The sequence below is a fragment of the Thamnophis sirtalis genome, unplaced genomic scaffold, assembly GCF_051295495.1.
Source record: "Thamnophis sirtalis isolate CommonGarterSnake01/CBP01778 unplaced genomic scaffold, rThaSir2_p1.2 scaffold_15, whole genome shotgun sequence".
Classification (NCBI taxonomy): domain Eukaryota; kingdom Metazoa; phylum Chordata; class Lepidosauria; order Squamata; family Natricidae; genus Thamnophis; species Thamnophis sirtalis.
Window position 1 is genome coordinate 2781609 of NW_028261395.1, and position 24444 is coordinate 2806052.

Sequence of the window (24444 nt, forward strand, 5' to 3'; positions counted from 1 at the left end):
CCAGAATTTGATTGAATTGTATCTCCTTTAGGAGACACTCTGTCTTGATGGCTTATAAAGCTACCACTAAACTAGATAAGAACAGTGTTTTGTAACCACGACTACAGATATTTCACATCGATCTGAAAGCAATTACTGCTACCAAAATCACAGGCACCACACTGTAATGACAGCCTGTCTGTCCATCAAGACTGTTTGTGGTGGCTTTCGGTTTTATTTATTTATTTATTTATTTATTTATTTATTTAATTAGACATATACCGCTTCATAGGGCTTTCAGCCCTCTCTAAGCGGTTTACAGATTTTTAGCAAATTGAGTCAGCAAATTGCCCCCACAATCTGGGTCCTCATTTTACCCACCTCGGAAGGATGGAAGGCTGAGTCAACCTTGAGCCAGTGAGATTTGAACCGCTGAACTGCAGATAACAGTCAGCTGAAGTGGCCTGCAGTACTGCACCCTAACCACTGCGCCACCTTGCCCGAAGGAGCTGTTTCTTTTTTAGCAGCTCCAGCCCCGAGGCTGCGTTAAGCTGTCTAAACAGCATCCATCAGCTGTTTGACAGATTGATTACCTCTCCTTCGGGCAAAGAAGGAGGGGTGAGAAGCTGGGCTTGGGAAGTGCCCCACTAACCTCCCCCAGGAGATAAATCTGGGGTGTGGAAGGTGTGAGCCTCCCTACAACCCAGTGAACTCGGCGCCCGGGATTTTTTTCTGCCCTTTTTGCGGAAGGAAGGCATACGTCCACACGTTACTCAATGATTGATTTGTACCTGAATCCAACATAGGCAGACAAATACCGGAGAACTTCCAATTGTATGTATTAGACTTTAACTCCATTCTTCTAAAAATTCCTTCTAAGTAACTACGTGGCAGAAAGACAAAGATGGGTGCCGAAGAGTTTTGTAGGCGGGGTTGTGCTGTGATGTTACAGACTTTCACAGAGCTCAAAAGAGCCGAGATGGCGCAGTGGTTAGGGTGCAGTACTGCAGGCCACTTCAGCTGACTGTTATCTGCAGTTCAGCGGTTCTAATCTCACCAGCTCAAGGTTGACTCAGCCTTCCATCCTTCCGAGGTGGGTGAAATGAGGACCCAGACTGTGGGGGTGATATGCTGACTCTGTAAACGGCTTAGAGAGGGCTGAAAGCCCTATGAAGCGGTATATAAGTCTAACTGCTATTGCTATTGCTAAACTATTATAGAGCTCAAGATCATTTAAAGATCATGAGCCGAGGTGGCGCAGTGGTTAGAGTGCAGTACTGCAGCCACTTCAGCTGACTGTTAGCTGCAGTTCGGCGGTTCAAATCTCACCGGCTCAAGGTTGACTCAGCCTTCCATCCTTCCGAGGTGGGTGAAATGAGGACCTGGATTGTTGGGGGCAATATGCTGACTCTGTAAACCGCTTAGAGAGGGCCGAAAGCCCTATGAAGCGGTATATAAGTCTAACTGCTATTGCTATCATTAAATCAGCAGTGATTTATTAGCAAACTACAGAGTAATAACTGAACAAGCGGCTTGCCTGGATTTATTAATTGGGTGCAAGATAAGATTAACTGAGGAAATGGCTTCTAAGCAAATTAAACCACCTATCACCTCGAAGAGCGCTGGGAGTTCACCTGCTCCGACAACTAAATTAGTCATTGCTGCCCCCGCCCCTCTTGTTGGGGAACCTTTGACCCAAGAACTATTGCAAAAAGTATTAAATGATGCTTTAAAAGATCATGCAGCCGCGATGGAAATTAAAATACAGGAAAAGATTTCCGTTGCTTTCAAGGAGATGTCGGAAAGAAGTCTTGGGTTGGGTCCAGATCCGTAATCAAGAAATTAGAGGTGATATTTTAGATCCCTATGAGTGCGGTTTTCCCAAAAACTGGACATAAATGTTGGTTTTCTGCAAAAGTGTCGTAAAATGCAGCTCTGTGTCTGCGCGGCACCCCAGGTGGCCGTAAATATAACCCAGTTGAAACCCCAAAGTTTGATCATAGGGCTGCAGAGGGATCTGACCATCGGACTTTGAATCCAGACCGGAAGTAGCCCCCAGGTAAGTCCATCAGAACTGAACAGTTGGAAGTTGAGGATTATTTACAATTATTCACGTTTTGTGGAAAGCTGCTGAATGTCAGGTAGATATGGATAAAATGAAAAGGGGAAAGTAGCCTTGGGTCTTAGTCCTCTCTGGGCTACGGAATAACTGAACCAGTCAGGATCACTAAGGCCTCCCCCAAAATATTGCAACACAGCAGCAGCCATGAGGTGACCACATTCACCACCTCCTGCACCTCAAAAATAATAAGACCTCCCCAAAAATAAGGCCAAGCGCTTATTTCAGAGGTCAAAAGAAAATAAGACACTCAGAGAAACACGGTAATAAAGACTGATTTAATAATATACTCTAAATCAGTGTTTTTCAACCTTGGCAACTTGAAGATGTCCGGACTTCAACTCCCAGAATTCCCCAGCCAGCGAATCCTGGCTGGGGAATTCTGGGAGTTGAAGTCCGGACATCTTCAAGTTGCCAAGGTTGAAAAACACTGCTCTAAATTGTTATAATCTGGTAACATATTTTGAGGGTTTTTTTATGAATCAGGAAGTGCCACATGGCTGGTAGGTTCTCTCCTTAAGTGGTTTATGAATAAGTCTTATCATAATGGGAACTAATAATTGTTCCTAATTTATATTCCCTTGAAAAGGGGACACTACAATTGCTGCTACACACTGTTGGCTCATATTTAAGTGATTGTCCACTTGGACTCCAAAATCCTTCTCACAGTTACTGGAAATTAAGCCAAGTTTCAGCTAGCCCATACCTACACAATTGGTTTTTCTGGCCTAAGCGTAAAACCTTACTTTTATCTATGATAAATTCCATTTTGTTAGATAGGGCCGAATGTTCAAATCTGTCGAGGTCTTTTTAGATCTTGAACTTGTCTTCTGGGGGTGTTGGTTACTCCTGCCAGCATAGTGTCATTTGCAAATTTGATGAGTTCCCCTTCTATTCCTTTTGTCTAGATCGTTTATGAAGATACTGGAGTACTGGGCCCAAAACAGAACTTTGTGGTTCCCCATTGCTTCCACACAGATGTAATCCCATTGAGGAGTACATGTTGTGTACAATTTTATCAGCCAGTTACAAACCCATCTGGAATTGCTGTCTATTTCACATTTTTATAGCTTGCCAAGAACCGGGAGGCTCTCACAACAGTCACTTGTGACCTCTAGGCTGGAGTACTGCAATGTGCTCTACATGGGGCTGCCCTTGAAGAGCATTCGGCGACTTCAGCTGGTCCAGAATGCAGCCGCGCGAGCGATCGTGGGTGCACCTCGTTTCACCCACATAACACCTATCCTCCGCGAGCTGCACTGGCTGCCTGTTGATCTCCGGGTGCGCTTCAAGGTGCTACTTGTCACCTACAAAGCCCTTCATGGTATTGGATCTGGGTACTTGAGAGACCGCCTACTGCCAATTACCTCCACTAGACCAATAAGATCGCATAGATTAGGCCTCCTCCGAATTCCATCAGCCGCCCAGTGTCGACTGGCGACTACCCGGAGGAGGGCCTTCTCTGTGGCTGCTCCGACCCTCTGGAACGAACTCCCCGTGGAGATCCGGACCCTCACCACCCTCCAGACCTTCCGCGCCGCCCTTAAAATCTGGCTATCCCGGCTGGCCTGGGGTTAAAGACTCTAACCCCTACTCGAATTGTATGACTGTTGAGTTCTTAAATGATGTAGTGCCTTTATGTTGTAAATTGTTTGTCCTTCCCCCCCCCCCTTTGAACTGTGAGCCGCCCTGAGTCCCCCCAGGGAAAAGGGCGGCATACAAATAAAGTGAAACTAAACTAAACTAAGTAGGTTGAGGTCTACTTTATTGAATGCTTTACTGAAATCTAAATATGCTATGTCCACAGCATTTAGCTGATCCACTAATATAGTCACTTCGTCAGAGAATGAAATGAGATTTTTTTGGCATGATCTGGTTTTGACAAACCCATGTTGGCTTCTGGTTATAACTTTGTTTGCTTCTAGGTGTTCACAAATTTGTTGCTTGATTATCTTATTAATATTATCTTAGGCTGATTGCTCTGTAATTTTCTGGATCTGTTTATCCCTCCTTCTCCCCCTCCCTTTTTGACAATGGGAACTACATCTCTCTTCCAATTCTCCCGAAAGATATATTTCAATTTTATCACGTCTGCCAGTTCCTTCTGAACACCGGGACATAGTCCATCCGAACCTAGTAAATTTGAATCCATCCAGGACAGATAGATGCTCTCTTATCTTATTTTTGCATATTTTAATTTGCATTCCTAACCTGTCATTGATGGTCCTGTTTTTGGTTAAGTTGAAGTAGTGTTTTCTTTTGGCATGGGTTCAGATGCAAAGCATGAATTAAGTAGTTCTGTTTTCTCTCTACTGCCTGTTATCCGTCTGCCATCTCCTCCCATTAGCGGACCAATTGTTTCAGGCATCGCTGAGGATAGTCCGAATTTAAATTTCCCTTCCTAGATTTATTTTTTTATTTTATTTATTTAGTTTGTCACTCGCGTACAAGATAACAGGAAGAAGAATAAACATGAATAAGAACACAGGAAATGGGTACAAATAAACCGGGACGATAGGATGTTAGGCACACTGGCGCACTTGTGTATGCCCACAATTCCAGGGCAAGAAGGCTGATTTGGAGAAGGTGTCAATTTGATCCATGGTGATCCAATAGATCCTATTTCTCTGCTAAACATTCTGAATGGGAAGAGGATGATTCTGGTGAACTCTGTTCCCGTGCTGTAGCAGGTTTTGATAGGCAAAGAAGTGTTGCCATTGCCAGCAGGCGATTAATCATATGATGGCGGGTAAGAGAGACAGGTCCTCCTGGAAAGCAAAGAAGGTACGATTGTGCATGCAGATCAAAATGGGCAAGGTATTCGGGAAATGGACTGGAGAAGCAAGACCACATTGATTATTTGTGAACTTCGGTGGATAGGGTCTGGATCTCTGGGGGCAGCTCATTCCACGGGGCCGGAGCGGCCACAGAGAAGGCCCTACTCCGAGGCGTCGCCAGCTGACATTGTCCAGCTGATGGCACCCGGAGAAGGCCTATCCTGTGCGATCTTATCGGTCTTAGGGAGGTGTGCGGCAGAAGACGGCCTCGAAGATATCCGGGTCCTAAGCCATGTAGGGCTTTAAAGGTGATAACCAGCACCTTGAATCGTGCTCGGAGACCAATGGGAAGCCAGTGCAGCTCGCGGAGGGTAGGTGTAATGCGGGTGTACCCAGATACACCCAGTATCGCTCGCGCGGCTGCATTCTGGACTAATTGTAGTCTCCGAACGCTTTTCAGGGGCAAAAAGCCTTTTTTTCAATGCACGATTTCAATATGACTCTATTTTCACAGCGGTAAGATATGCTGAGGATGTGTCTACTTTAGGCATATACATTTTAGAACAAAAATACAGCGGGGTGGGGAATCACTTAATCCTTAACAGTAAGATTTAAGGTAAATGTATCTCTCATAATACTAGAGACATTCTGCAAGTAATTGTCGATTCAGCTTGACTGGACAACTGAGTCTCCTAAATTTATTGCTCATTACTTTTTAAAAAATCCCTAATTGAATGCATCTCTCTATTGGAACATTCCGCCCATCAGCATTATCCATTACAGATCCCAGCTTAAATCGAGTTGAACCAGTTTATAGTCGTTAATGTTTTACCCTCACCCACACAGGGAATTATTAAAACGTGTCCTTGAAGAATTTAGTTATACCCAAATCCTTAAAATCATCAACAGTTAGGCTTCAAAGGTAAGATATTTCCTTACCTCTTCAACAAAAAAACAATTCAAGGACTTTGAAGAAATATATATATGAGCCAAGGTGGCGCGGTGGTTAAATGCAGCACTGCAGGCTGACTGCTAGATCAGCAGTTCAGCGGTTCAAATCTCACCGGCTCAGGGTTGACTCAGCCTTCCGTCCTTCCGAGGTGGGTAAAATGAGGACCCGGATTGTTGTTGGGGGGCGATATGCTGACTCTGTAAACCGCTTAGAGAGGGCTGAAAGCCCTATGAAGCGGTATATAAGTCCACTGTTATTATTATTATATATGATAGGAGGGGAAGTGACTTCTTCTTATTAAACTTACTGTAGTTGAAACACCTGTTGTTTTTTTTTAGAAATATAAATTAAGCCTGCCTAAAGCAGACTGTAATTAATGTTTTATAATTTGATAAATCAAAACCAGCTCTGTGAACAAATTATTAATCCCAGGAGTATGCAGGCTTCCAGTCTTTTGGTCGAACTTCACATATTTCCATCGAAGTGTGGGTTGAAGAAAAATATAGTTTCCATCAAGAAACTGTAGGAGGTGGCAGAATTATTTCGCCTCTTCTGGGACTGAACTTTTTATTCCTGCGCAACTATTTTCAAACACTGCCAGCCTACCCCAGTCACCATGTCAACTGCAATCCATCTGCTTCTCTGTATAAAACCTCGGCCATCTGTTTGCCTTCGTGTAACAAAAAGAACTGAGCCAGCCCTGTTTTTATTTGCAATCGACAAATACAGGAATACGTACAAGGTGCAAGAAATGCGATAAACCATCCCTTGACTGTATGTAGCTGGCCGCCTGAGAGCACCTGAAAAACTTCTCTCCAACTTCTCACAAAAAACTAATAATAATGCCCATGGAACTTCACAAACATTTAAAGATGATATATGTCAACACTCATCAGTAAAGAATATAAATGTGAGAACATGATGTTTTCAAGGCTTCAAGAACACTCGAAGAACCAATGGATAAAATGATACGTTTCCAGTAAAATGTTAAAGCTGAGATGAGAATCTCGCCACCCACCCGCTCCGTTTTCTGTTTGATTGGCAAATTATTGGGGGATGCAGGCTTATAATTAATTAGGGCAAAGTGGTGGATTTCAATAGCAATAGCAGTTAGACTTATATACCGCTTCATAGGGCTTTCAGCCCTCTCTAAGCGGTTTACAGAGTCAGCATATCGCCCCCAACAACAATCCGGGTCCTCAAAAAAAACAATTCAAAAATTGTTCGAACCTACTCTCTGGGTGTGGCCTCCTTTGTGGGAGTGGCTTGCCACCCATGTGACCGGATGGGAGTGGCTTGCTGTCCATGTGACTGGTTGGGAGTGGCTTGCCGTCCATGTGACCGGATATGAAATTATGAATTAGTACTTAGGTCGGTCCAAGTAGCTATTCAGAAGTTAGTGGTTAGGAGCAATCCTAAAGCAAGATATGGAATTAAAACCAGAAATATTTTGTTGGCTATTTGAAAGGGAGTATAATATATATTAATTTTACACATGTTAGCAGCTGCTGGAATTGTGTTTGCACAACAGTGGGAAAACAGAGATATGTCAATGAATAAATATTACAATGTGGCGGGAATAAATAAATTGACAATTAAAACCAAGAAGGCTTTGAATACTTTTTCACATGGGATTAGTTTTAGCAATTGCCAACTAACGGAGACAGAAATAGAAATCCAAAAGTATGGGGAAAAAAACACCAATTATGTAAGGAAAGGTAAAAAGCTAAAATGCATAAGGAAATATTACTAGATCATTATTAATGCGTAGATAACTGCGAGACATTACACACCCACCAGTGGTGGGTTTCAAAAAAATTTTGGAGCCTCTTCTGTAGGTGTGGCCTGCTTTCCGGATCTACTGGTGGAACCTCTTCTAACCGGTTTGGTAGATTTGACGAACCGGTTCTACCGAACAGGTGCGAACTGGTTGGAACCCACCTCTGTTAGGGCCGCTTTCTTCTTTCCCATGAGTTCTTACTCTACAAATTAGAAGCAACCTGAAATTTCAATTTCAATTTAATAAAATTGGTTGGTTCTGGGAAGTCAGGGGTGGGGGAGGTTGGGGGTGGGTGGGGGTGGAGGGGAGGGGAGGGGGGAGGTTGGGGGGGAGGGGAGGGGGAGAGGTAAACATTTGTAAAAGTTTTCCCCCCCCTAAAATTTTCAATAAAAAAAGAAAGAAAAGATGTTAGACAATATTAGTTTGCCGAGACTCTTTCTATTTCGCTATTATTCCAATATTTAAAAGGTCGTGTTTCATTTCCTCTTTCCTGAAACGAACTTTTAATCCTAACCACTTTCTGAGTAAGCTCTTAGCTGGTGACTAAAAACCAACACGAATGCTGCCTCTTTGCAAACATTAAACAGTACAATACAGTACGACTTGTTTAGATGGCGAAAATTATGTCAACCCATTGCGATAAAAGACACACAGAGTGGAAGTTTAATCACCCAGGGTTGGGTTCAATAAAAATGCAGTTCCAATCCCCAAGCGACACAACAGAGTAACGCTTTAGGATACGAAACTAATTTCCGTTTCTCTAGTTTATTCTTTCTTGTAAATGATACTATGATAAATGGACCTGCAATATAAGAGAGAGAGAAACATTTTGTGGGTTTGACAATCGTACAAACAGACCAATTTCTGTGTCAGCGTGTAGAAAAATCCCTTGTTTGCTTTCTGAACTCGAGTAATTTTCGTGAACGTAGAACGTTCGATGATTTGAATCTCATTTGAACATTTTAAACTGCCTCAGACAGTGATAGTTAACCTGTTTGGAACTGAGTGCTGAAACTGGAGTGCGTGCACGGCCCAGAACACTGGAACCCAGAAAAGAGCATTGGAACCCAGAAAAGTGCGCATATGTGTAGCAGCTGGCTGCTCCTCTGGGCTTCGTCGCATTCATCTTGCCATCAACTACCAAAGGAAAAAAAAAACAGTTATTGGCTCTTCTGCTCTCCAGACACCATATTTATACCTTATCCGACACTTTCTTCCCCCTCTCTGCTCCCCCTTTCTACATCCTTTCTTCCCTCCATCATTTTCTACTCTTCTTCCCCTTCCTTTCTCCTTCTCTCTCCTCTTTCCACTCCTCCTTATACACCTCATCTCCCCCCTTACCTTCTCTCCTGTCCCTCTCTTCCTATCTTTCTTCTCTCCTCTGCTTCCCACTCTTCTACATCATGTCTTCCCTCCCTCATTTTCTACTCTACTTCCCCTTCCTTTCTCCTTCTCCTCTCTCCTCTGTCCACTCCTCCTTATACACCCCATCTTCCCCCTTCACCCTCTCTCCTGTCCCTTTTGTTCCTATCTTTCTTCTCTCCTCTGCTTCCCACTCTTCTACATCCTGTCTTCCCTGCATCATTTTCTACTCTACTTCCCCTTCCTTTCTCCTTCTCCTCTCTCTCCTTACCACTCCTCCTTATAGACCTCATCTTCCCCCCTCACCCTCTCTCCTGTCCCTCTCTTCCTATCTTTCTTCTCTCCTCTGCTTCCCACTCTTCCTCTCCTTCCCTTGGTGCATTTCAGCTTCAGAACTGAGCCCAAAATTTAGGTTGTTAAGCGAAACATTTGTTACGTGAGTTTTGCCCCATTTCACGACCTTTCTTGTCACGGTCGTTAAGCGAATCATTGCAGTTAAGCCAGTAACACAGTTGCTAAGTGGATCTGTCTTCCCCATTGATTTTGTTTGTCAAAAGGTCGCAAAAGGGGATCGATCACATGACCTTGGGATACTACAAGTGTCATAAATATGAAGCAATTGCCAAGCTTCTGAATTTTGATCACGGGGAGGCCTCAAAGGTTGTCAGTTTGAAAAATGGTCGTATCACACTTTTTTCACTGCTGTTGTATTGTAACTTTGAACAGACGCATTGTTGTAAACCGAGGACTAATCCTGTCATCCTCAATTCAAGAAGAGAGCACATCATACAAGAGCCGAGGTGGCGCAGTGGTTAGGGTGCAGCGCTGCAGGCTACTTCAGCTGACTGCTATCTGCAGTTCGGTGGTTCTAATCTCACCGGCTCAAGGTTGACTCAGCCTTCCATCCTTCCGAGGTGGGTGAAATGAGGACCCGGATTGTTGTTGGGGGCAATATGCTGACTCTGTAAACCGCTTAGAGAGGGCTGAAAGCCCTATGAAGCGGTATATAAGTCTAACTGCTATTGCTAGATAGATGATAGGTAGAAAAAGAGAGAGAGAGAGATGTAGGTAGGTAGGTAGAGATACATAGATAGATCATAGATTGATAGATCGATAGATTGATCAATAGATATGTGATAGATAGATAGATAGATAGATAGATAGATGATAGATAGATAGATAGATAGATATAGATAGATAGATAGATAGATGGATGATAAATAGATGATAAATAGATGATAGGTAGATAGGTAGATAGATAGATTGGTAGATTGATTGATAGATTGATAGATTGATAGATTGATAGATTGATAGATTGATAGATTGATAGATTGATAGATTGATAGATTGACAGATTGACAGATTGACAGATTGATAGATTGATAGATTGATAGAGAGTCGAGGTGGCGCAGTGGTTAGGGTGCAGTACTGCAGGCCACTTCAGCTGACTGCTATCTGCAGTTCAGCGGTTCTAATCTCACCGGCTCAAGGTTGACTCAGCCTTCCATCCTTCCGAGGTGGGTGAAATGAGGACCCGGATTGTTGTTGGGGGCGATATGCTGACTCTGTAAACCGCTTAGAGAGGGCTGAATGCCCTATGAAGCGGTATATAAGTCTAACTGCTATTGCTATTGCTAGATAGATGATAGGTAGAAAAAGAGAGAGAGAGAGATGTAGGTAGGTAGGTAGAGATACATAGATAGATCATAGATTGATAGATCGATAGATTGATCAATAGATATGTGATAGATAGATAGATAGATAGATAGATAGATAGATAGATAGATGATAGATAGATGATAGATAGATAGATAGATAGATAGATAGATAGATAGATAGATAGATAGATAGATAGATGGATGATAAATAGATGATAAATAGATGATAGGTAGATAGGTAGATAGATAGATTGGTAGATTGATTGATAGATTGATAGATTGATAGATTGATAGATTGATAGATTGATAGATTGATAGATTGACAGATTGACAGATTGATAGATTGATAGATTGATAGAGAGTCGAGGTGGCGCAGTGGTTAGGGTGCAGTACTGCAGGCCACTTCAGCTGACTGCTATCTGCAGTTCAGCGGTTCTAATCTCACCGGCTCAAGGTTGACTCAGCCTTCCATCCTTCCGAGGTGGGTGAAATGAGGACCCAGACTGTGGGGGCGATATGCTGACTCTGTAAACCGCTTAGAGAGGGCTGGAAGCCCTATGAAGCGGTATATAAGTCGAACTGCTATTGCTAATCAATCAATCAATCAATCAGGAATCACTCTCTTGCTCATTCTAAAAGCCAGTGCGTTAAACTAGCTCAGTTAAGACTACTTCTATCCCTCTGTCGTTTCTCCTCTTCTAAAGTTTCCTCGGGGTTCTGTCACTTCGTAGCCCTGAATCCTCCCTTGGTCCCAGGGCAGGTTCTCTCTCTCTCTCCTACCAAGCGTTGTAAAACAACTCTCTTCCTTCTTTTTCCCTCCCTACGCGAGCGAGCAGACTCTTACTACTTCCACAAACTTCTCCCCTCGGGTCCCCCTTTTGCTTTCGGGCTGTGGGTGAGGGCGCATTTTCGCTTCTCGGTTCCCAAGTCCTATCGGGGGGGAGGAAGAGGAGGAGGACCTGCCAAGGACTTGCCAACGCGCCCCTTACTACTCCTCGTAAAGTCCTCGCTTTCCCCTCCCTGCGGCGGGACGGGACGGTTAAGCGCTCCTCCGCCTCCCCAGGTGAGCCCAGGTGCGCCCAGGTGAGCCCAGGTGCGCCCAGGTGCGCCATCTACCCCGAGCTCGCTTGGAAGGAAGGAGGCGGCCGGTCGGGGGGAGCAGAGGGGGGGTTCCTGGACCCAAAACTGCTGCCCCTCCGCCCAGCTGGTGCCCCCGATGCCCCGGGCGCTTGGCTCTCCATGCCCGGAGCCGGGGCTGTCGGGAACGACACGTTCTTCCCCTTCTTTTCGGACTTCAAGGATGAGAGCGTCCACCTGGGGCTGAGCGTGGTGGAGACGGTGGTGCTGGCCTCGATCTTCGCCCTGGCTTCGGTGGCCAACGCGGGTGCCATCCGGCTGGTGCTGCGCCGCAAGGGCCGGCCGGGCGCTGCCAGCTGCTTGGTGCTCAACCTCTTTTGCGCGGACCTGCTCTTCATCAGTGCCATCCCGGTCATCGCGGTGGTGCGCTGGACCGGGAGCTGGACGCTGGGCGAGGCCGTCTGCCACCTGCTCTTCTTCCTCTTGAGCCTGAGTGGCAGCGTCACCATCCTCTCCCTGGCCGCCGTCAGCCTGGAGCGGGTGGTCAGCATCGTCCGGCTGAAACCCTCCAAGCCCTGGAAAGGACGGAGGGTGGTGACCTGCCTGCTGTCCATCTGGGCCTTGGCGGCTCTGGCTACCCTCCCGCTCAGCTACTACTTCAGCGTCAAGCCGCTGCCCACCAGGGGCCAGGTGAGTTGATCCTGGTAGGTGGGGGGGGAGCCATAGGACCCCCCAATGGGGCAAGAAATGAAAAGATAGAGAAGAAAGATAGGAAGAGAGGGATAGGAGAGAGGGGAAAGGGGGAAGATGGGGTGTATAAGGAGGAGTGGTAAGGGGAGAGAGGAGAAGGAGAAAGGAAGGGGAAGTAGAGTAGAAAAGTATGGAGGGAAGAAAGGATGTAGAAGAGTGGGAAGCAGAGGAGAGAAGAAAGATAGGAAGAGAGGGACAGGAGAGAGGGTGAGGGGGGAAGATGGGGTGTACAAGGAGGAGTGGTAAGGGGAGAGAGGAGAAGGAGAAAGGAAGGGGAAGTAGAGTAGAAAAGGATGGAGGGAAGACAGGATGTAGAAGAGTGGGAAGCAGGGGAGAGAAGAAAGATAGGAAGAGAGGGATAGGAGAGAGGGGGAAGGGGGAAGATGAGGTGTATAAGGAGGAGTGGTAAGGGGAGAGAGGAGAAGGAGAAAGGAAGGGGAAGAAGAGTAGAAAATGATGGAGGGAAGACAGGATGTAGAAGAGTGGGAAGCAGAGGAGAGAAGAAAGATAGGAAGAGAGGGATAGGAGAGAGGGTGAGGGGGGAAGACGAGGTCTATAAGGAGGAGTGGTAAGGGGAGAGAGGAGAAGGAGAAAAGAAGGGGAAGTAGAGTAGAAAAGGATGGAGGGAAGACAGGATGTAGAAGAGTTGGAAGCAGAGGAGAGAAGAAAGATAGGAAGAGAGGGATAGCAGAGAGGGTGAAGGGAGAAAATGAGGTGTATAAAGAGGAGTGGTAAGGGGAGAGAGGAGAAGGAGAAATTTTAATACCCATGTCCTAAGCACCACTTACTTAACATTTAACAGATAAAGAGAGTTGGAAGGGACCATGGAGCTCTTCTAGTCCAACCCCCTGCTCACGTAGGAACAGCAATAGCAATAGCAGTTAGACTTATATACCGCTTCATGGGGCTTTCAGCCCTCTCTAAGCAGTTTACAGAGTCAGCATATCGCCCCCCACAGTCTGGGTCCTCATTTCACCCACCTCGGAAGGATGGAAGGCTGAGTCAACCTTCAGGCAGTGAGATTTGAACCGCCGAACTGCAGAAATGCAGTCAGCTGAAATTTGACACTCCTGATCTACATCTATCTTTCTGTCTGCTATCTATCTATCTATCTATCTATCTATCTATCTATCTATCTATCTATCTATCTATCTATCTATCTATCCATCCATCCATCCATCCATCCATCCATCCATCCATCCATCCATCCATCATCTATTTCAATTGTGCTTCCCCTGAAATATATATGAGCCGAGGTGGCGCAGTGGTTAGGGTGCAGTACTGCAGGCCACTTTAGCTGACTGTGATCTGCAGTTCAGCGGTTCAAATCTCACCGGCTCAAGGTTGACTCAGCCTTCCATCCTTCCGAGGTGGGTAAAATGAGGACCCAGACTGTGGGGGCAATATGCTGACTCTGTAAACCGCTTAGAGAGGGCTGAAAGCCCTATGAAGCGGTATATAAGTCTAACTATTGCTATTGCTAGATAGATGATAGGTAGAAAGAGAGAGAGAGAGATGTAGGTAGGTAGGTAGAGATACATAGATAGATCATAGATTGATAGATCGATAGATTGATCAATAGATAGGTGAGAGATAGATAGATAGATAGATAGATAGATAGATAGATAGATAGATAGATAGATAGATAGATAGATAGATAGATAGATAGATAGTTTGGTTTGATAGACAGAGAGCCGAGGTGGTGCAGTGGTTAGGGTGCAGTACTGCAGGCCACTTCAGCTGGCTGCTATCTGCAGTTCAGCGGTTCAAATCCTACCGGCTCAAGGTTGACTCAGCCTTCCATCCTTCCGAGGTGAAATGAGGACCCAGATTGTGGTTGGGGGCGATATGCTGACTCTGTAAACCGCTTAGAGAGGGCTGAAAGCCCTATGAAGCGGTATATAAGTCTAATAAATAAATAAATATTAAAAGGTTTGCAGCATAGAGGCCAAAATTGTAAGCTGTTCTCCATTCAGATCCTGCTGTAAAACAAAGCCAATTACGTAGCTCCATACTCAACTGTATTTGTTGGGAAGGATTGATGAGATTATTAATTTTAAATACTTTGAAAGATTTGTAAGGATGAGATACTGCTACCATGAATTGATGGCAACTGGAACAAGAGGGAAGCCATCTGGAAAGTCACCTGAGATTGGCTTTGCTTTCATTTTTGGAGCGGATTAAAGAGCTTTCATATGACAAAGCTATTTGCCATGTGTGTTTGCGTGCTTTTATCCGCTGCCGTGTTACAGTTTTTGTTTCTTTATACTTATTTGCATTTTATTGTTCTGATCATAATCTGCTTTTGATGTGTCGGCTGAAGAGCAGTTAAAGAATGATTCAAATCATAAATGCCTTCGTTATCATGATGGGGTTAATAATAGCAATAGCAATAGCAGTAGACTTATATACCGCTTCATAGGCCTTTCAGGCCTCTCTAAGCGGTTTACAGAGAGTCAGCATATTGCCCCCAACAATCTGGGTCCTCATTTTACCCACCTCGGAAGGATGGAAGGCTGAGTCAACCCTGAGCCGGTGAGATTTGAACCGCTAACCTGCTGATCTAGCAGTAGCCTGCAGTGCTGCATTTAACCACTGCGCCACCTTGGCTCTTAATGATTTTCAAGCAATTACAGCAAATGAAGGAAAGATCTATGAGAGATAGAAGTGTGGCAGTTGGGGAGATTCATCCACAGTGAACAAATCCCCTCTTGACTGTTTCTCGTTCAGATCCAAGCAAAATATTACCTACTGGCCCAAAAAGTGGAATAAAAATGTGGCATCGCAAATTGGAGAGCTGGGCTTCGTTCACCCCAAAATACAACTGACGTTAGCTGCCTACTACCAGGTGCACGGAGTACTTTACAGTCCTAGGAGTACGGAGTGTAGGCGTATCAAAGAGATTACGTAGGCTTCGATTTAGGGATATTGAGTTATGCAAAGCGCCTTGAAGTATCTTGCAACGAGTGAGCAAACCAAAACAGAGAAGGAAGGAACTCTCTCTCTCTCACTTAATAATTGAGGTATAGAATAAAACTGGAGGGAAGACTGAATACGTTGTCCAGAACAAAGTTTGGGAAGATTCATAAAGCAATAGCAATAGCAGTAGACTTATATACCGCTTCATAGGGCTTTCAGCCCTCTCTAAGCGGTTTACAGAGAGTCAGCATATTGCCCCCAACAATCCGGGTCCTCATTTTACCCACCTCGGAAGGATGGAAGGCTGAGTCAACCCTGAGCCGGTGAGATTTGAACCGCTGAACTGCTGATCTAGCAGTAGCCTGCAGTGCTGCATTTAACCACTGCGCCACCTTGGCTCATAAAGATCATGAAGATGAGCATTTGCTCAAGAAAAGCAGGATGCTTTTTAGGATCTAAATGCCATCTATAGAACATCTGGCTTCTATGTATCCGAATGTACAGCCTTAAATGTTGGAGGTGTGGTTCTCTCGATGCTCCATATTTTCACATATGGTGGACTTGCCAAAAGGTTAAGGCGTTTTGGATTAAAAATATGGTGGATTACGCAAAATATCTTTAAAAGAAGGATAAAGTTTAGAAAAAGAGAAAAGCAGGATGGAGAGAGACATTCTCCAGCCTCTGAATCTCGTGGTTTTATGTTGAGTGAGCTCCCATCAAACCAGGTGTTGGGGAACCTGGGACACGCGTGCCTAAAGTGGCACATGGAGCCATGTTGCCTGGCACGCGGGGGCATCACCCATTCCTCTCTCGGGTTTCTGGCGTGCATGCACACGTGACCATCAGGGGGCTTTTGTGTATGTGGCAGAAAAGCTGGTCTTCTGTTTTCTGGCATGATCATACACACCGGGCAGCTGATTGTCACCTGCGCATGTGTGCCAGTAACTGGAAGACTAGCTGGCTGGGGCGCATGTGAGTGCTGGAAACCGGAAGTTCATTGATTTCTTGATGAGCTCCCATTCAGAATCTATCTCGATCCAGTCCTGATTAGTTTAATGAAACCATCTCTCACTCAGTTTTGCATAGAGGTTTAAGGCCGGTCAGAAGCAAATCGTCTCTCTGGATCAGTGGTGGGTTTCAAACCTCTTCTGTAGGTGTGGCCTGCTTTTTTGGGAGTGGCTTGCTGGACATGTGACCTGGTGGGAGTGGCTTGTGACGGGGTGTGCGTGGCCAACTTGTAAAATGTGGTGAAACTCACTTAACAACGCTCTTGCTTAGCAACCGAAATGTTGGCTCAGAAACTGGGTTTCGAAAATTGTTCGAACCTACTCTGTGGGTGTGGCCTCCTTTGTGGGAGTGGCTTGACACCCCATGTGACCGGATGGGAGTGGCTTGCCGGCCATGTGACCGGATATGAAGATGCCGACGACACTTGTCAGAACCACCTTAAATGACCTCACACACAGCACTGGCATGCATAAGAATAGGATGTAAACTTGTTTTTTAAAAGGCATCTTTGGTTTGCGTTAAAACAACGTCAACACACGCAATGTTCTGATTGCGCCACAAACGCAGGAGTCATCCTTACCTTTCGCAGAGGCACTGAGGTTTATAAATAGGAGCATGATAGTGTAGAATAATCCTATCCAAGGATCAGTGGTGGGTTTCAAAAATGTTTGGAGCCTCTTCTGTAGGTGTGGCCTGCTTTCCGGGTCCACTGGTGGAACCTCTTCTAACCGGTTCGGTAGATTTGACAAACCGATTCTTCCGAATAGGTGCGAACTGGTAGGAACCCACCTTTGGGCCAAACCAGTAGTAGCGGCGGCGGGAGGCAATTATAAGGCAATATGGCATATAGAAAAATGTGCAGAAATGTACGTGTTATGATCAATGTATAATTTCAGATGTTATAAAAGTCTTTGCTTTCCTGTGCTTGAGCAATAGGCCTGCCTGTTATATAGCAGTTAGCAGTTAGACTTATATACCGCTTCATAGGGCTTTCAGCCCTCTCTAAGCGGTTTACAGAGTCAGCATATTGCCCCCAACAACAATCCGGGCCCTCATTTCACCCACCTCGGAAGGATGGAAGGCTGAGTCAACCTTGAGCCGGTGAGATTTGAACCGCCGAACTGCAGAACTGCAGTCAGCTGAAGTAGCCTGCAGTGCTGCATTTAACCACTGCGCCACCTCGGCTAGCTATATCATAGCTAGCATGCAAAAATGAGATGAGAAATCATTCAACGGCAACGAAGTGTTAGAGCAGGGGGTCTCCAAGCCCCAGACAGCAGCCCACCACCAGGCCATGGCCTGTCCGGAAGAGGGCCACGTTGAGGAGCTGATTGGCGTACGTCAACGCTCATGCAGTTCGACTTCTGCAAGTGGCGGGCCAAGTCATCAAGGTTGGGGAGCACTGAGTTTTCTATTTCTCTTTGCCGCCCCCAAGTGGCCGTCTCGAGTTTTGCTGCCAGATTACGGTAGCCTTGTTCTTTTTGAAGATTTGAGGTACTTTCCTAAGGAAATAGGCTTCCCTATACAACTACAAGTTGTGTAGGCCATAAGATGAAAGAGGGAACAATACAGCTAGTCCTCGATTTATAGCAGCTCAGTCAATGACCGTCCAAAGTTAGAACAGCACTGAAAAAAGTGACTTATATTCATTTTTTCACGCTTATGACCATTGCGGCATCCCCATGGTCCGGTGCAGGGGTGGGTTCATGCCAGTTCTAACCTCTTCTACAGAAGAGGTTCCACAAATCTACATTGCCGTTTAGAACCGGTTTCAGCTCCCTCCCCCCGCCTGTCCGCACATCATCAAGATGAAGAGCGAGAGGAGGAATTCTGGGAGTTGAAGTCCACAAGTCTTAAAGCTTTCAATTTTGAACACCCCTGGGGTTTTTTTTTCTAAAGGGTTAGGGGTGCAAGGGTCTTGTAACTTGATAGCTTTAAGACTTGCACGCTTCAGATGCCAGAGTTCCTGAGCCAACATGACTGGAGGAGGAATTCTGGGAGTTGAAGTCCACAAGTCTTAAAGCTGTCAACTTTGAACACCCCTTGGAGTTTTTTTTCTAAAGGGTTAGGGGTGCAAAGGTCTTGTAACTTGATAGCTTTAAGACTGGCACACTTCAATGCCAGAGCTCCTGAGCCAACATGACTGGAGGAGGAATTCTGGGAGTTGAAGTCCACAAGTCTTAAAGCTGTCAAGTTTGAACACCCCTGGTTTTTTTTTCTAAAGGGTTAGGGGTGCAAGGGTCTTGTAACTTGACAGCTTTAAGACTTGCACACTTCAATGCCAGAGTTCCTGAGCCAACATGACTGGAGGAGGAATTCTGGGAGTTGAAGTCCACAAGTCTTAAAGCTGTCAAGTTTGAACACCCCTAGGGTTTTTTTTCCCCTAAAGGGTTAGGGGTGCAAGGGTCTTGTAACTTGACAGCTTTAAGACTTGCGTGCTTCAAATGCCAGAGTTTCTGAGCCAACATTTTGGTTGCTAAGCAAGGGCATTGTTAAGTGAGTTTCACCACATTTTACAAGTTGGCCACGCCCACCCAGTCACATGACGGCCAATCCACTCCCACTTGGTCACATGGCTGACAAGCCACTCCCACCCAGTCATACAGCCAGCAAGCCACTCCCACAAAGCAGGCCACACCTACAGAAGAGGTTCTAAAACAAATTTGAAACCCACCACTGGTCCGGTGGCTTAGATTCGGAAACCTGATAACTGATTCACATTTATGACGGTTGCAGTGTCCCCGGAGTCATCCTTTTTTGCGACCTTCTGACAAGCAATGGGGAAACCAGTTTTACTTAACAACCAGGTTACTAATTTAAGAACCGCAGTGATTCACTGGAGAGAAAAAACATAAAAGGAGGCAAGCTCATTTAATTTCTCACATAACGACATACATTTCGAGCTCATTTTGTGGTTGTAAGTTGAGGACTGCCTGTGATCGTCAGGGAATAAGTACTATCACCTTTCACTTCTAACCTACAGCTGTTATTAACGTAGCCAGATTGAGCTCATAACTTCTAATGTTTGTCGAGCTATTCAGTTTCACTGATGCGAAACTTTGGTTTAATTTATCCTAGGAGTTGATACACCTTTATTTGGATACACACTATTATTTACCGTAATAAATCATGTAATCGTTAGCTGTTTTGTAGCTTGTATTTGGTGAGTGATTATGTCACACGGAAGAGTGAGATGGATTTTTCTAAAGGGCTGTGTTGAAAATCCAAAGAAGTGCTTACGTAAGTTTTGTTCTTTCCTTACAGGAAATGTATATCTGCACCTTGGATTGGCCCGGAATTAAAGTAGAAATCGCTTGGGATGTCTCCTTTGCCACCGTCATCTTCCTTGTGCCGGGATTGGTCATTGTAATTAGTTATTCAAAGATTTTACAGGTATTTTCCATAGTTTTGCTTCTTTCTTTTTTTTAAAATGATGCTAAGAACTGCCAGCTGTTAAAATGTTAAAAAGTGGGTATGTCAAATGGAATTTCAATTTTACGGACCACAAGAATATATGCCGGATTTTCATTTGTTATGTTTCGTCTTTAATTTTCTGTCTGTACCCCCCCTTCCCTGATTTGAATTGTGAACCGCCCTGAGTCCCCTCCGGGGGGAAAAGGGCTGCATATAAATATAATAAAATCAAAATCAAAATTTTAGCATTTATTCACCGAAGGAAGTTGATAATGCAATAAGAAACGCACGACTGACTTTTTAAAAATATTCTTAAACATCTCAGTAACGTTTATTGTTAAAACATAAGAACATAAGCATTGCCCTGATGAATCAGACCCCCATCTAAGCCCAATAATAGAATAACAGAGTTGGAAGGGACCTTGGAGATCTTCTAGTCCAACCAGGGATCTGTTCCATGGAGAGAGCAGCTTAAAGAAGTTTGTTGTAGCCAAAGCTGCTTCTTTTAACAAATGGCTCCAAGTGGGTTTTTTTTTTTAAAAAAATCTAAAGCCAGGTTTACTTAATGGCAGCACGATCCGCTTAACAACTGCAGTGATTGTGTGACAGAACTGTGACAAAAATGATCGTTCAATCAGGCACAACTCACTTAACTTAGCCCCAATTATGGTTGCAAGTTGACAACTGTATTTTTCGGAGTATAAGACACACCTTTTTCCCCTTAAAAGAGGGTGAAAATTTGGGTGCGTCTTATGCACTGGATGTTGCCTCACCCACCTACAGGCCCCAACTCTTTGCCCTCTGCCTCCCAGCAATTTACCCTCTTGCAGCAAGCGGGGTGAGGGGGGTGGTGAGGGGGACGCTTCCGGAGGCTGCAATGGTCTATAGCAATCCCTGCAGCCTGAAACAGCTGATGATCGGGAGAAATTGAAAGTGAAGCTTGCTGTGTGCTCCAGGAGGCAAATTGCTGGGAGGCAGAGACAGATATTTTTTTCCCTGTGCTAATCAGGTTGTTTGCTGCAAGGAGGTAAGTCAATAACGGTTCCACCACAAAACCACGCTCGACTAAACCGCACTCGACGAAACCGCGTAGCTGACGTCATCAACAGCGCGACAACAGCACGGAGACAGAAGCACGCTGTAAACGCTAAAACTAAAATTAACCCCTAAACCTAAACCTAACCCCCCTAAACTTGTGGACTTCAATTCCCAGAATTCTCCAGCCAGCTCTGCACAAGTCTTAAAGTTGCCAAGTTTGGGAACCACTGTCCTAGACAATAAAGCAATTTAAAAGTCTCCTTGAAGGAAGAATCAGGCCCTAGAACAGAGCAATCAGGAATTAGCAATAGCAATAGCAGTTAGACTTATATACCGCTTCATAGGGCTTCCAGCCCTCTCTAAGCGGTTTACAGAGTCGGCATATCGCCCCCAACAATCCGGGTCCTCATTTTACCCACCTCGGAAGGATGGAAGGCTGAGTCAACCTTGAGCCGGTGAGATTTGAACCGCTGAACTGCAGATAGCAGTCAGCTGAAGTGGCCTGCAGTACTGCACCCTAACCACTGTGCCACCTCGGACCACTTTGAATGGTCTCTGAATGAACTGTCGTAATGTACCTGTATATAGTTGTTGAAACATTAAGAAATCCTAAACGTGGTATTTTTGAAAGCTTTTCAAAGTTAAGAAAGGTAATTCTCAAGGCTCAACTTTCTACTATGTTCCAATTGCAGATCGCCAAGGCCTCGAGGAGACGCCTCCAGGTGGGCATGGCCTACTCGGAGGGGCACCACATTCGCATTTCCAAGCAAGATTTCAAATTGTTCCGGACTCTGTTCCTCCTCATGATTTCCTTCTTCGTCATGTGGAGCCCCATCATCATCACCATTCTCCTCATTCTGGTCCAGAAGTTCCAACCGGACGTGAACATTGCGTCGTTCTTTTTCTTCTGGATAATGGCGTTTACATTTTCCAATTCAATCGTCAACCCGGTTTTGTACAATATAGTCCAGTTTAGACATGGCTGGAGGCAAATTTTTTTCTGTTGCCAAAACCCCCTTGGGAAGAAAGAGACTACAGTGGAGACGTCTGCGAAGCAGCAGAACGGGAGAGATTTCACAGTATCCGTTATCACCAGATAGCCGCGTGGTATTCCTCGTGAGAAGAAGGTCAAGAGTTTTTAAGAACTGGAGTAAGCAGTTGGGAAAACAATTTTGTTTACCTTGGTAAGGAACATGGATGAATAAATCTGATAGCAATAAACATGCGTTAAAACAGTTTAGCTGGGAACATCTCCGTACTATACCATCCTAAACTAACTAAAATAATGATTTCTTTAGGATCTTAAAATCATATCCAAGAACAGGTTCACACAGAACTCTTGACTTCCTAAGAGTGAGTGTACACCAGTGGTGAGTTCCGGATCCTGTTGCAACTGGTACGGTTGTAACAAGGCCCGGCGTCCACCACATGAACGCACGCAGCACACACGGGCAACACGCACATTCTTAACTCTTACGACGCCTCTGCGAGCCTCCGCAATGCTCCAGCTGCTTGGCGGAGCGTTGTGCAGGCACCATTCTGTGCACGGAAGCGCCAAAGAGCTCAAGTACAGGTAAGGAGCTCGGGTGGGCAGGTGGGCCCTCTGAAGCACCGCACCGGAACAGTACCGGGTGCTCCAGGCAGGCACCGGTTCGCACGTACCGGAGCGTACCGCCTGCAACCCACCACTGATGTATACTGGAAAAAGGGAGTTTTCACCACTAAAGTAGGACTGTACTTTAACATGCCAGTTATCCTTTTCAATGGTGTTTGTCATCCTTGATAACTTTAGATTCTATGGATTACAACGCCTAGAATTCCCCAATTAGCAATAGCAATAGCAGTTAGACTTATATACCGCTTCATAGGGCATTCAGCCCTCTCTAAGCGGTTTACAGAGTCAGCATATCGCCCCCACAGTCTGGGTCCACATTTCACCCACCTCGGAAGGATGGAAGGCTGAGTCAACCTTCAGCCGGTGAGATTTGAACCGCCGAACTGCAGATAGCAGATACTGAAGTGGCCTGCAGTACTGCACTCTAACCACTGCGCCACCTCGGCTCAAGATATCAGAAACATAAACCACGACCTTTCAGCCCCAAAACATATCATTTGATTGACACACCGGCTGTGAAAAACCTCCACCAGTAGAAAGAAGTGATTAATTGTCCCTGAATTAAAATTATACATGTGTATTTTGCTAGCAGTTTCCCTCTTATAATAATAAACAGATAGGTTTGGTCCTATGAATATTCAGTTGAAATTCCCAGTTTAAAATCAAATTCCTCTGTCCCATTAGACTTTGCTGCTTAGTCTTTATTCTCCCTCTGCCCAACGCACCTCACGGGGTAGCTGTGTGGGGGAAGTAGGAGGAGGAAAGAGTATTTTGTACGTTCACTACTTTGAGCTCTTTATATTAAAATGATAATCATAGAGGCAGCATTAAAAAAAATCTAAAAACCAATTTCTTTGGTCCAGCAACTGACTCAGTGCGTGGGAGATTCTCATGTTTCTGTTTGTTTGTTTATCTATCTATCTATCTATCTATCTATCTATCTATCTATCTATCTATCTATCATCTATCCATCCATCCATCCATCCATCCATCCATCCATCTATCATCTATCTATCTATCTATCTATCTATCTATCTATCTATCTATCTATCTATCTATCTATCTACCTACCTACCTACCTACCTACCTACCTACCTACCTACCTACCTACCTATCTTCTATCTATCTATCTATCTATCTATCTATCTATCTATCTATCTATCTATCTATCTATTTATTTGTCTTGTATGCCGCCCACTCCCGAAGGACTCCGGGCGGCTCACAATAAACAAGGGGAGGGGGATAAATAGACAAAACAGCACTTTAAAAATATGCAACATTCACATTTTCCGTGGGGCTGGATATTTCACGAGCCCCCCCCCCCCCCGGCCTGCTGGAGCAGCCAGGACTTGGTGGCTTTGCGGAAGGCCGGGAGGGTAGTAAGGGTCCGGATCTCCACGGGGAGCTCATTCCAGAGGGCTGGAGCTGCAACAGAGAAGGCTCTCCCCCGGGGAGTCGCCAGCCGACATTGGCTGGCAGATGGAATCCGGAGGAGGCCTAACCTGTGAGATCTGATCGGTCTATGGGAGGTAATTGGCAGGAGGCGGTCTCTCAGGTGCCCAGGTCCGATGCCATGTAGGTCTTTATAGGTAACGACCAGCACCTTGAAGCGGGTCCGGAGACTAATGGGTAGCCAGTGCAGCTCGCGGAGGATAGGTGTGACGTGGGTGTATCTGGGCGCACCCACAATCGCTCGCGCGGCTGCATTCTGGACTAACTGAAGTCTTCGAACACTCTATTGTAGCTCAAAGGATACTAAACAAATCATGTTCATATAAAATTTAGCGTACTTTGAAGAAAAATAGGTATGTGTCTTGCAGAAAGAGGCAACATTTGGACAAATTGCAATAATATTTTATGTTACAGCTTCAACTTCCTCAAGAAAAGTTTTTCAATTGATCACGATGAGGGTATACTTTCCCTATCCATGAGGTGAAGTTATGCCAGTACAGTAAGATTTGTAGAATGAGAAGAGACACAACACACAATGCGCGCC

The 24444-nt window shown here is 45.2% G+C and overlaps 2 protein-coding genes across 2 annotated transcripts in view; one reads left to right on the forward strand and one right to left on the reverse strand.

The window, feature by feature from the left end:
- Positions 1-11476: 11476 nt before the first annotated feature.
- FFAR4 (free fatty acid receptor 4) lies at positions 11477-22069 on the forward strand. Its single transcript, XM_087701860.1, has 3 exons — positions 11477-12394; positions 19646-19774; positions 21526-22069. Exons 1-3 carry the CDS (start codon positions 11867-11869, stop codon positions 21931-21933), a joined length of 1065 nt encoding a protein of 354 aa, XP_087557986.1. The 5' UTR covers positions 11477-11866; the 3' UTR covers positions 21934-22069.
- Positions 22070-24436: 2367 nt separating this feature from the next.
- Positions 24437-24444, reverse strand: part of RBP4 (retinol binding protein 4) — a 14028-nt gene continuing 14020 nt past the window's right edge. Inside the window, exon 5 of the mRNA XM_087701945.1 lies at positions 24437-24444. This exon is cut by the window's right edge and continues 306 nt beyond it. The gene's annotated coding sequence lies outside the window, so the exon portion shown is untranslated.

What these genes read in the sequence shown, in the direction of transcription:
- FFAR4 (XM_087701860.1), top strand. Translation starts at nt 11,867, where the DNA reads ATGCCCGGAGCCGGGGCTGTCGGGAACGACACGTTCTTCCCCTTCTTT. An exon ending in CGCTGCCCACCAGGGGCCAG is followed by an intron (nt 12,395 to 19,645) that starts GTGAGTTGATCC and finishes CTTTCCTTACAG; the next exon opens with GAAATGTATATCTGCACCTT. An exon ending in GTTATTCAAAGATTTTACAG is followed by an intron (nt 19,775 to 21,525) that starts GTATTTTCCATA and finishes TTCCAATTGCAG; the next exon opens with ATCGCCAAGGCCTCGAGGAG.